General features: G+C 35.9%; 1 protein-coding gene across 6 annotated transcripts in view; it reads left to right on the top strand.

The window, feature by feature from the left end:
• The window catches only part of ETFA (electron transfer flavoprotein subunit alpha), a 56134-nt gene that overhangs the window by 13139 nt on the left and 30561 nt on the right, over positions 1-12434 (top strand). For all 6 annotated transcript variants that reach the window (XR_004242841.1, XR_004242843.1, XR_004242842.1 and 3 more), the window contains exons 2-9: positions 2353-2502; positions 4239-4320; positions 4422-4504; positions 5983-6082; positions 7279-7389; positions 8539-8640; positions 9444-9512; positions 10515-10597. Coding sequence is in view for 3 of the 6 variants with exons in the window: in XM_032123248.1 (XP_031979139.1) it covers positions 2353-2502; positions 4239-4320; positions 4422-4504; positions 5983-6082; positions 7279-7389; positions 8539-8640; positions 9444-9512; positions 10515-10597 (780 nt within the window). In the remaining 3 variants the exon portion in view is untranslated. The remainder of the gene's footprint in view (positions 1-2352; positions 2503-4238; positions 4321-4421; positions 4505-5982; positions 6083-7278; positions 7390-8538; positions 8641-9443; positions 9513-10514; positions 10598-12434) is intronic.

The raw sequence follows: 12434 nt of genomic DNA, 5'->3' as shown, positions 1-12434 counted from the left end.
TCTTATTTCTTGTGCTTTCTTCCCTTGCTGCCAGCTGGTTAGGTTTATTCTCCACCTTCCTATTTTATTTAAGCTTCAAAGTAGACATCCTGCCCAAGTGCAGAAATGATGTCAGTGAAGTAATGGGCTGTTCTCCCACATGTGCAGCTGGACAGTAATTTCTTCAAAATAACTACCTGTCCTGATCATTGACTCATTGCAGGTTCTTAGTTTTCAGGACCATGTGACTGGATGAATTGCCCTCTGGTTTTACTGCAGCTTCTTTATTATAACAAACAAAAGCCAATTTGGTTTGGTTTTGTTGATTGAAAAAATTATTTAATGTGTCTTAGTATATTAATTCAGACTCACATAGAAATCTCTTTTGTCATCTAGATTTTTACCCATAATATATAATGTGGCTTTAAGTTTCTTTTGAATCTGGTCTTGTCTTTATGTTCAGAAATGTCATCCATAAAGTGACCTTCTGGTGTGCATATTGTGTATATTCCCACAAATATAAAATGTCAGATTATCAGTTTAGAAATAATACCTAATTAATGTTGTGATAGCCAGTCTGCTCAAGCAACATCCATTGCTCTTATTCATTTTGGCTAAAAACCAATTATTTCTCAGTTTATTTTAGAATGGTTTGACAGAATGATGGTGGTGGTGCAGTGCTTATTTAGGGGAAAAAAAATGATAATATAGGCAGAAATAAGTGTGTGTTTAAAATGCATGTGTCTCCCTTTGGAAACTTGAAAACTTGAGGATTTTCTAGGAGCATGGTTCACTTTACCCTGTGACACAACTGTAAATCATTGAAGAAGTGGGCTTTTTGCCACAAAGGCATGGACTTATTCTTCAAATGGTGACTAAAATTTCATAACTTTTATTGCAAATGATGTATGAAACATAATCAAAAATACAGTGTCTGATCTATATTGGCAATAAATATTTTGTTACTGGCAATTAGTTTTAAAGGAGCTTAGAATGCTTAATCACAGCAAGTAACCTTAAGCATAAGAGATTAAATGCAGAGCACTTTTACAAGAATCCATATTGTTTTAATCAAAAGGTCAAATTATGATCCAGATTCTGCAAAACCTTATCTTTGTATTTGTATTTGTGCACTGTGATTAGCTTCAGGGAAGTCCTTGGGATTTGCTTTCTCTGTTTGAAATTCAGTATGTTGGTAGGCTTTGTGAGGTTGAAGTCCAGATGCAAATTTTAGCCTCTTGTATTTTCTGAAGCTTTTTTTATTTGAAGTTGTAGGTAAGTGCATGTTTGGCATGAGGGAAGATGGGGTTGGAATGTATGTTTAAAAAAGTAGTGTTTGGCTGTGTGTCTTCAGCTTTATGTTACTATTTGTTCCTTGGTTATATTAATGGATTTATTTGGTTTTCCATGTATTCTATCCTACACTGATCGTAACTCAAGTCTTCAGTTAGGCTTTATGTAGGGTAAATAAACACTTGAGGGACAATATTCCTGTTCCCATCCCACATGTTTTCCTTACTGTAGTATTAGTCTTGGAGGAATAATGCTTTTCACACCTTCACCTGAATATTAGAGAGGAAAGTCTCAGAGTTTAGAATATTTTGGTTTGGTTTCAGGGCAGTTTTTTGCCTTTTTTTTTTTCCTATCTTTTTTGTTTCTTTCGTTTTTGTTTTAGAAGTTCAAGTTTATGTATGGATGGTGAATTGGTCAAAATTATTATTTGAGGACCATTAAATTGTGGTGGGAGACTAAGTGCTCAAATGTTTTAAAGGAAAAGAGGGAAAAATTAACCTGATGCCTATAAAGATTTCTACTAGTGTGTTTGCAGGCTGTGAGCCCCTGCTGCTTAATTGTCATCCAGCCGCTGCATAAAATTTTGCCTCTATACATATCTAAATATAAAAGTGAGTTCTGTAGCTAGATTTTGTTTAAAACTTATAATAAAACACTGCCAGAGAACCACCCTAGAAAACCAAGTAAATATTTGCAACTGTTGATTTCCTTGTGTCTTACTCTTGCTTGTCTAATCCTCACTCTTTAAGGTACTTGATTAAGTTGATCAACTGAGCTGGAATGTAATGTGTTAAAACATTTTTCTTAATTTTGTTCAGTGTTTTCCTGGAGTTTTAGTTTAAACACAGCATGTTATAGACAAGTTGAAGTCAAGCGGGTTTATGTCTTTTCTTTTTTGTATCACCCTATGTATTCTTTTTACTTTATAAAAATTATCTAGAATTAGCCTGTTTTGTTTGACAGCAGTGTTTTACGATTTGTATAATTGATGAATTTCTGTAAAGCCTTGGATGCTCAAAGGAACAGTTTTTTACTTAAATGCTAAGTTTCCAACTCCTCTGTGTCTCCCTTTCTTTCCAGGTGTCAGTGCTCCGGAGGTTTCAGAGTACCTTGGTCGTTGCAGAACACAACAATGAGTCTCTCACGCCCATTACACTCAATACCATCACTGCAGCAAAGCGCCTGGGAGGGGAAGTTTCTTGTTTGGTAGCTGGTACCAGCTGTGATAAGGTAGGAAATGCTATTTTCATACCAATGAAATGAAGAATGCAGTGAAACAATACTTGGCAGCATCTTGGGCAGCCTGAAAAATAATCCGTAGCGAGGAGAAACAGTGCCAGGAATTGCTAATCTGCCAGAAAAGTCCTGCACTTGGAACTGCTTCTCTTCTCAAGAGAAAATACGGATATAGATTTCATTTCACAAGGGACAGTATCAATAACAGTTGTTACATGCTTGAGCAAGCAAATTTTTATAGGACTAAAGGACAATTAACTTTTAAAACAAGATACTTCTCTGTGAAGTTTAAATGACAAATATTGCAGTGCTAAGAATTTGGAAAGAAGCTTGTGCTTGTTTAAATGGAAACCAGCCGAAGTGAAACAACAGTGACAAATTGGGCTTTTGAGCAAGTTGCTTTTACTAACCAATCACTAGTTGTATAGAGTGTGTTTGCAACCTAAAACTCTGAAATTAGTGCTTCTTGACTTCTTGACACAGCTCATGTATGAAAAAAGTTCCTTGTATGTTAGCTGTGTATTTTCAGTGTAATTTGAATGTGCAAAATCTAGAGATAATGTAGTTAGTACATTAGTGGCATTTTTATTCCTGCATGATTTGTCTTGTGTGAGCAGTAGAAGTACAAAAAACGATGCCTAATATTTACACACTGTTTATGAGCTGTTACTTTGAAAGCAACACATAGTATCTCATGAAGAACGCGTACATAGAGCAGCTTATTTACAAATAGGTGAAGAAACCTCAGTAGCTATTCAGCTATTCGAGGTGGAGATGAAGCAAAGATTTATCTAAATCAAGAAAATTAAAAAGAAAAAAAAATTGCCTAATATGTGTGTCTTTAATTTTTCCTATTCTACACACTTGCATAGTAGAAAAATGATCGTGAATGGTTTTTTTTGTTTTAATACTAAATATGTGGAGACTGTATGTCATGGTAGGAAAAAGCATTTATAAAAAGTGAAGGTTTGGAGATTTTGTTTAAGAGCCAGTTACTCAAACATATTCTGCAGCAGCTATTAGGGAGTTTTTCATTTTTTCCTTTTGTTAATTTTTGAGGGTAAACTGATACTCATCAAACTCAGTTAAAACTGTGCTGGTTCTCGGACGATGCATGTGGTCTCCAGACCTCGCTGTCAGTCCGCTTCTCTCTGATCTGTAGTAACCCTTTTATCATTTAAACTTCACTTGTGCCAATTTAAAGGAAAAAAATGCATAAATATAAATTGAAAATATACATCGCATCAGTGGGCAAAAAGTCAGATGCAAACAAAGGGTTGCTCCTAGAATTTTGACAAAGATCATAACAGCATTGTACATTTATATTTGTTTGTGTGGTAGATATTGACTGACCTAAAAGAAAATAGGATTGGTTTCTTGATGATTATATTGGAATACTGAGCAGTAATCCTCAAGCATGATTGTTATCGGCTGCTGTAAGAAATGCTGGAATCAGTGTGGAGGCCTGCATGCAGGAGGCAGTTTTCCTAAGTTCGATTTGCTTTGTAGTTTCTTATTCACAAATTCATTTTCATTATCCCATAAGGCACTATGCTGTGAGTCAGAAGATGTGCATTTTATTCCATTCAGGTTTGTTCCGATTTTGAAATCAATGTACTTTTGGTTCTGGTTTTAGCTAATCTATAGGCTGTGAGCTATTTGCAGTGGGGGCTCCCTTGTTGTGGTGCCTGTTATAACACAAGCTAATAATAATTCACTTGTAATCATAGGTAGCATCAGAACTCAGCAAAGTGCAGGGTGTTGCAAAAGTTCTCGTGGCTCAGCATGATGTGTACAAGGGATTTCTAGCAGGTGAGAGTTGTTTTTACCTATTGACAAAAGAAATTTATTTGTGTATTTATGATTGAAAATAAGACAGTTGTAAATTCTGAGCAATATATTTTTATTCTCAGAGGAGTTGACTCCCTTGATTGTGGAAACTCATAAAAAATTTAATTACACCCACATTTGTGCTGGAGCATCTGCCTTTGGGAAGGTAAGTAGATCAAAGTGCATCAGAAAGTTCTTGTAGAAAAGAGACAGACACAACTGTATATAAGAGTACAAATCAAAGGCTTGAGAGACATCATCCATGGACAGTTTTGTGTTTGCAAACAATGTTACAGTAGTTTGCTTAAGAGGTCATTAGTTAGATTTCATGATTCATGTTTGAGTTCTTTTATGGGCTGATGTGAAAAAAATAGTGTAGAATAAATATTCTGTGGTAACCAGCCAGTCCTATGGACACAAGGCGCAATGTACAATAAGGCAAACCAGATTAAGTGATCTGAAAGCATGAAAATTGTATGGAAAAGCACAGCAAATCAAGATGAAAAATCTGTTATTTGCATGTTGAAATGAAAGCATGCAGACTTATTGGAAGCAAACTTTTTTTTTGGGTGGGATTTGCGTCTGTGATATAAGTCTTGTACATTGAAATGTCTGTAAACATATATAAATAATACAGATCTAAGTCCCAGCCAAGATGGTTTTTAATGAAAATACAATTTTTCAAAACTTGTTTTTTTAAGGAATGTGTTTATAAGTACATGGAGAGCCTCAGTACCAAGAATCTGAGCAACATTGTGGTGCAGCTAAATTAGAGAAAAAGGATCCTTCAGAAATCTTGCCGATGTAGGGCGAATAATGACATCGGCCTTCCATCTGACTACTTCCACTTCCAATCAATATCAATCCATATGCTTGTATTTTTGCTGAGAGAAATCTTTATGTACCTCAAGCCTTAGGTTTTAAAATTTTTTTTAAATTTTTTTTTAACTGCAGTGTCATAGTAAAAGTTAGTGGCTTTTGCTTTAAAGCTTACATTGCCATTTTCGAGTGCTTCATGTGAGTAAAGATTTCAGAACTGGGCCCTTTTTTCTAGTACCAGATTAGGAGGCAGACAAAAAGCAAGCAATCATCTTATCATTGATTTCTTTGTCATTTCTGCTGCTCTTTTTATCCTTCTTCCCGCTCCTAGAGGTGCTAAGTAATTTTCTAGAGTAAATTTTGGAGCAAGAGAATATATATTTTAATATTAAATATAAAAATATTTTTTTCTTTGGAGGGAAGAGTGCAGGGTTTTTTTCCTATTATTTCTGGCATCTAACTTCTAAAAGCACCTTTTGTCTTCACTTGAAGTGCCAAGAGCTCAGCAATCCATAATTGTCAATTCTCTGAGTAAGTGGCATCTGTATTCAGTTTTAGAATATTTGAAGCAAATAAGTCTCCTCATTTAAGATATTGAATTAAGGGTTTACTTACAGTAAGTCTCATAAAATGTCTAATGTTATTACAGTAATGGGATTTTATTTGGCTGCTAAAGCTACATGAGTAGCCCTACAAAAATCTTAGTTCTATATGTCTTAGAGACAGCATTATATGAAGTTAAAATTGGGTCAGCAGTGTTCCTTTACTGACCATGTACATTTTACTTAGCATTTATTTTGCTAACTTTTCATCTCTAACTTCTAGAATCTTATTCCCAGAGTGGCTGGCAAACTCGATGTTGCCCCTGTTTCTGACATTATTGAAATTAAGTCCCCAGATACTTTTGTGAGAACTATCTATGCAGGTGGGTAATCACAGAAGTTGTGTGGTATTTGTCCAGTGAAGGATCCAGTACTGCTAATTTTTCTGCATGATCCTATTGTTAAAACCTTGGAACAGGATAGGAATTTTCACTTTACAATCTGAATTGCTGTGATTCATAAAAAATGAAGTCTGGGGATTGACATAATGCTTCCTGTGTGAGAAAGCAAGTAATTCCAAGGGCTTTAGTACGAGCATGTCAAACCCAGGTCTGTCACCTTAAGGAACAGAATTTGGTGATGTCCTTTCCATGTACTGTGTTTGTTAATGCCCTTCTGATCAGGTTTTGTAAAACGTAAAACATAAAGTTAATTGTCCAGCTTTATTTAACTGGACTAGCATTCGTTCTGATTTAAGATACCACATTTTTTCTAATTATGAAGACATTGAACAAATTCTTTATAATATTTAATTAATTTAATTTGTAATTATTTTTTCAGTCTTGTTTCTCTAATGCTTGGCTAACACTGTGTTTTATTTTAGATATGAGCTCATTAGCTTGTGTTCCTTAATTTTACTGTAAAGATTGTACCACATGTACCAGCAGGGTATTACATTTTCAGTTATGGTACCGGAATGTGGTTTTGTGCTGCACTTCTAAGTTGCTTCCCAGTAATCCACAGTTTTAAGAGGACTTTGTTTAAGAATTGTTTGTTTAGAAAAATGTTGCAGCATGTTTTCTTTTAGTGTTCCCTGCAGCCTCCAGTGTGAAGTATTGTATTATATTATAGAGAGAAACAGAGTCCTGCAGATACTTGGGGAGGCCTCATTGTCTTCAGCCCTGATGAATTAATGCAACAGGATAAAAGATCTACTTTGAATTATAGACATCCTTTATGTTTAAGAATGGCATTTTCAAAGTTGTTTTTTTCATCCCTTCCGAAATTTAAAAGCTCATTCATAAGAGATTATTTGAATGCTTTGTATCCTTTAAAAATAGGGGATTTGTATTCGTGCTTTAGAAACATAGGGCTAAAATGTAAATTAAAGTATTTGTAATTTCTATTTATTAAGTGCTACATTTTAGTAATCTAAAATTGCTGTTTTGGGAAATACCTTTGTGGATGTTGCATATTCTAGTACAACTGCTAATATGTTTTTGATATTAATTTTATTTGGTTTTTTTTAAGCACAGTATGTCTGATAATATTTGAATTTTTAATGTGACTTTTTTTTTAGGAAATATTATTTGTACTGTGCAGTGTGATGAAGCAATCAAAGTGTTTACTGTACGGGGAACTTCATTTGAGGCTGCACCAGTGAGTGGTGGTAGTGCCAGTGTAGAAAAGTGTGAGTATTTGTTCTGGGATGCTGTTGTTTTATTTAATAGAGTTAGTTTTGCTCACTGCTTGGTGATGTTTTGTAGAAGTATTTGTCAAAGCAAACTGATTGTCGTAATATTAGCTTTATACTTTTAATTACAGGTACTTGCACTTTTTAGTGATGTCTGGTAAGAGAAAATATGGGTTATTGGCACAGTTAGTTTCCTTTTCTTTGAGCAGAAATGGAGAGTATCTGTGCTGAAATCTATACTTGTTTCACTCACTGCATAAACTTCTGCCCCTGCAGTCTTGCAACTTTAAGTAAGGACAAGTTACAGCTGTTTGAATAACCAGACTGGTTTTCAAAACAAGACTGAGCAAAAATAGAAGTGCTTAGCTCTCCACAGTTTTGGTTTAATCATATTGCAATTGAGATAGGTCATTACATCATCAAGCTAAATTAGCGGCAGTTTAAATTGATTTGAGAACACCCAGTTGTCGTTCTAGATCAGTTTTAACTATATCAGTTTAATTTACAATTCAATGAAGCCAGTGTAGCTCTGATAATTGAGAAATCCAGTCACAGAATGACAGGGTACTTGAGGTTGGAAAGGATCTCTAGAGATCATCTAGTCCAGCCCTGTGGAGCAGGTTGCCCAGGACTGTGTCCAGTCAGGCTTTGAGTATGTCCACAGGTGGAGACTTCACAACTACTCTGGGTAACCTGTTCCACTTTTGGTGACCTCTGCTGTTTTTCACTGTGGGCCTTTTTGTTTTGTGGCTTAGTACCTGCCTCTGAACCATCCTGTATTTCCTAACGTCTGTGGATGTTAGAAATCAAATGTTGCTGAAGTTAGTGTATTGCACTGTTGGTGCATTGCCTGATTGACTGGTTTGCCTGTGATAGTAAGAATCACACTTCTTATGCTGGATTGGTATCAGGGTCTAACATTTGTACAACAGAATTCATTTTAGTGCAGTTTTTACTGTAGGTTCTTTAAACACAGCTAGTGCACGAGGCTTGTTACTCAGAGCCACAGAGCAACTACTGAGACTCATCAAAAGCTTGCGGTAGAATTGGTTATAGAATTGAATTAAGCTTAAGCTCAGATTTCAGGTTGAAAACACATGCTTTGTCGTTTTCCTTGTGGGTGTTTGGTTCACCTGGTGAATGCAGTGACCCCTCCACCACCCGTCGGTATCTCTGAATGGATTGAGCAGAAGTTGACAAAAAGCGATCGACCTGAGCTCACCAGTGCAAAAGTGGTTGTATCGGGTGGTGAGTGGATAACATTAAAACTGTCTGATGTTGCATTTAAGTAATGGTACCTCTTGCTTAAATAATAGCTGTAGCAGAACACTGTAATGTGATACATTTTAAAAAAAAAGGAAATTATGATGAAATTCTGAAATACTCCATAGGGGCCACTGGGGAACCGCCCAACATACATGTTTTGTGAAGAGGTAGAACATGAGTTTAGCATATGCTGGGAGGCTTTGTAAGAGCATTGTCATATTTGGTGAGCCTCTTCAAAATTTTAGCAATATGAAGTGTTTTTAGATGGAAATCTATCATGTTTAAAATTACTGCTGCTCATTACAGTCAGTCCGAACATTATTATTGAATCACCTTAATGATTTTAAAACCTGTTACGATTGTATTCTGCTCTTTAGGTATCAAGTGATGGACTGTGACTTTTAGTGTATGCCTACAGCTAAAATGATTTCTTAGTAATTCCACTGCAATGTTTTGTTCCTGAAGCCAGCAGAGGGAGCACAAATTAGTTAAAAAAATGCTGTTTCCCTGGTTTTGGAGAATGACCTTGATGGTGCTGTGTGCAGGAAGTAAACAAGACAGAATGGTGTTGGTTTATACATATGAAATATTAATGGCAAAGACAAAAGCAAAATCTCCAAATATTAAATACTGGTTAGTAATCTATCCAAAAATACCCTGTGCAAGCATATCTTTTGAGTCTTTGCAAATGCTAATTCTCATACAGAAAGTTTACATAGGCAAAAAATAAAATCTTAAAACATATGTTCTTCTTTCTTGATCTTTTTTTGTTCTTAACTCTTAAGGGAGGGGCTTGAAGAGTGGTGAAAATTTCAAGTTGTTATATGACCTTGCGGATCAATTGCATGCTGCAGGTAAACTTGTTTTCCTCCATATGTTTTTAACCCTGTTTATTATATTTAAAAAGGTCACATTAAAACCAGAATTCACCTGGAGTCTTTTATTTTCATGTCTCTATCAAACTGTTAAAATGCTCTTAGTTTAGTAATAGATAAAGTTTTGTCAACTATATTTAAATACCTGTGTATGAAGCAAAATACTAACCTGTAATATTCCCTGTCCTTGTCAAATCTCCAGAACAGAAGCTTGCAAACAAAAAGTGAAGTTGTCATAGGTCATTTTGAAGAGCCGATACTTTCTGCACACATCCTTTTATATTCTTCTTTACAGAATCCCACTCACATTGTAGTTTGAGTGGCTCTGTCCTTTTGCGCTGCTTTTGTATTAACAGGAGAAAATCAACCACATACAATGTTTCAGCAAAGTATTTTGTATAAAGGTTGGGAAAGGAGAAACTGTTTGCTTTAATGTTTTAACTCCATTAATTTTAGCTTTTGCATGTGTATAAATTTATAGTTTTACATGATTGGCTTTGTTTTTAAATTGGTGTCTTTGCTAGCTAAATGTCCATATGGCATTTTCGAGTTTACTTTGATATTTTTCTTTACTATGCCTGACTTTTGAGATTCACAGCAATATAAGATGGCACATATGTTCCATTCAAACTTGAAGGAACATTTTGGGAAGGCATTTATGGGAAAATCTTCTTTTGACAAAGCAACAAGAAAAAACCATGGAAATATGCCAGATTGAAATCCTTGGTTTTAAATATATGGCCCTTTGGTGATGGGAGTAAGGATTTCCTGTTGCTTATGAAGTGCATTAGCACTTAGTATTTGAAAGTTTTTAGCTAGTGGTATAGAGAGGGATTACCATAAGAGCTTTTAAGAGGGAAGTTTTAAATACGTGCCCTTAGAGTGTGGGACTCTTCAGTACTACATGTGCTTTTATGGTGATATAAATTTGGCTTGCAAATATTTTAAAAGAAAACATTGGAAATATTTTCTTTCAACTAGTTGGAGCTTCCCGTGCAGCTGTTGATGCTGGCTTTGTTCCTAATGACATGCAAGTTGGACAGACGGGCAAAATAGTAGCACCAGTAAGTATGGAAATATCTCTCATCTTAGAGCTGGGATGTTTCTAGCATTGCATTTCCCTTCAGAGCAAGCACTTACAGATGAGCTGAGTCTTAATACTGAGCCTAACACGAACATCAGTGTGCCCACTGTGATACTGTCACTTGACCATGTATTTACAAAATGACAGAAGCAATCTGGGATGGAAATCTCTCCTTTGGGTCAATGGGGTGTGTTCTGACTTGGCTTTGTCAGGGGGTTTGCATGCTGGATTTCTTCATAGTTGCCTGACCCTTTTTTAGCTGCCTAGCAGCTGGCATTGATATGCTAAAAGATGTCATTACTGTCATAAACCCAAAATTATATCAACCCATGGCTTGATCTCTGGCAGTTGTGTGTTCTGGGTTTTTACAGGTGATGGATTTTTAAAAACTTTTAGTAACTGTTACTGTATTGTTGCAGTACAGTCAAAGCAAAATTTTTGTAAGAAATGAAAAGTGCAAGAAATTTGAGAGAAGTAATTTAGAGATTGGCTGCTGTAGAGTGGAATACCAAGAAGGACATACTGAGTGGCTTAATATTGGGCAGAATCTTTTTATGCTGTTTCTACATCCCAATATCACAGGGAACTGATTTCTCTGTCTTTTTGTATCTGTGTGGGGCTTTCTGTCATGCAGAAGTCTGAGACTACTTTCATTGTTCTTTATGACCAGAGGACATACAAGGAAAGCTACAGCTGGATAGAGCACATTTGAGTGTTTGTAAATAGGAAGGTACAAATGCAGCTCACCTCAGTGTGGGGCAGAGCACCTACTGAGATGTGATGATCTGGCAGGGGTACACTGAGCTCCACAGTGGAGTAAAGGTTTACAGTGGAGTAAAGGTTTAGCCTCTCAGTAAGCCGTTCTTTGTGTATGGCAACAGAAGGCACCAAGGAGCAACTTTTTACTTGTTAATGGCTCAATGAGACCAGAAAGGAAGAGTGAGCTGAAACTTAGTAGAGAAACTCATCATATTTCAACTGTGGCATTTACCAAATCATAACAATTTAAATAATACTAAAAAGCTGTGCATGTTCAAAGTCTTGATAGCATCTGAAATGTTTTGCCTTTGTACCATTGCTGCAAATTTAAGAAATTCAAACCATGACCATTATTTTTCCAGTGATACATCCAGCAGGATAGAGTAATACTTGGATATCAAAGACAAGAACTTGTGATTCTGTTGTCAACTCTGTCTGCTGGATTTTCTTGGACAAGATGTTTCGTGCTTCTGATTTCTTGTCTTGAATTGTGGTTAGGGATGTTTGCTACTTTTCTCCAAGTCCTCATCAGAGGCCATCTGATGATGACCCTGTGAGGCTGAGTGGAGCTATTTCTAGGCATGCTAGTGTTTCAACCTGTAAATCTATATAACCAACTGCTACGAAACACTCCTTCTGAGAAGTAGACCTATTGATAAGACTAAGGTCATTCCAAAATCTTGATAGCATGATATTAACGTCTTGCTGTGTAAGGAAATTGGGAGGTTCAGTGGATTATAAATGCAACCCTAATTCTTTCTGCTTACCAGGGTGTAAGCTAAGTGTGTATTTTGAAAGGGCATGAGATGAGACTAACCATCCTTAGTTCTTCACTATCCAAATATCCTTTAATGAGGTGGAGAATATTAATTTGAAGACAGCTCAGCTCTGGTTTGTGTGTTAAGGCTCAACAATGAACATTCTTTCCAGAGTCAAGGGTACATAAACAATTATGGTGAAACAAAAAAGGCTGGTTTTTATGATGTTACAGTGCTGTATTTTACTACAGATGGCCCATAGCAACATGTGAGTGTCATAAGAACATAAAGCCACATCAC

This window comes from Corvus moneduloides, chromosome 13 (assembly GCF_009650955.1).
Source record: "Corvus moneduloides isolate bCorMon1 chromosome 13, bCorMon1.pri, whole genome shotgun sequence".
Lineage (NCBI taxonomy): Eukaryota > Metazoa > Chordata > Aves > Passeriformes > Corvidae > Corvus > Corvus moneduloides.
The sequence above is the reverse complement of the archived record's forward strand: the minus strand, read 5'-3'. Positions and strand labels throughout refer to the sequence as shown.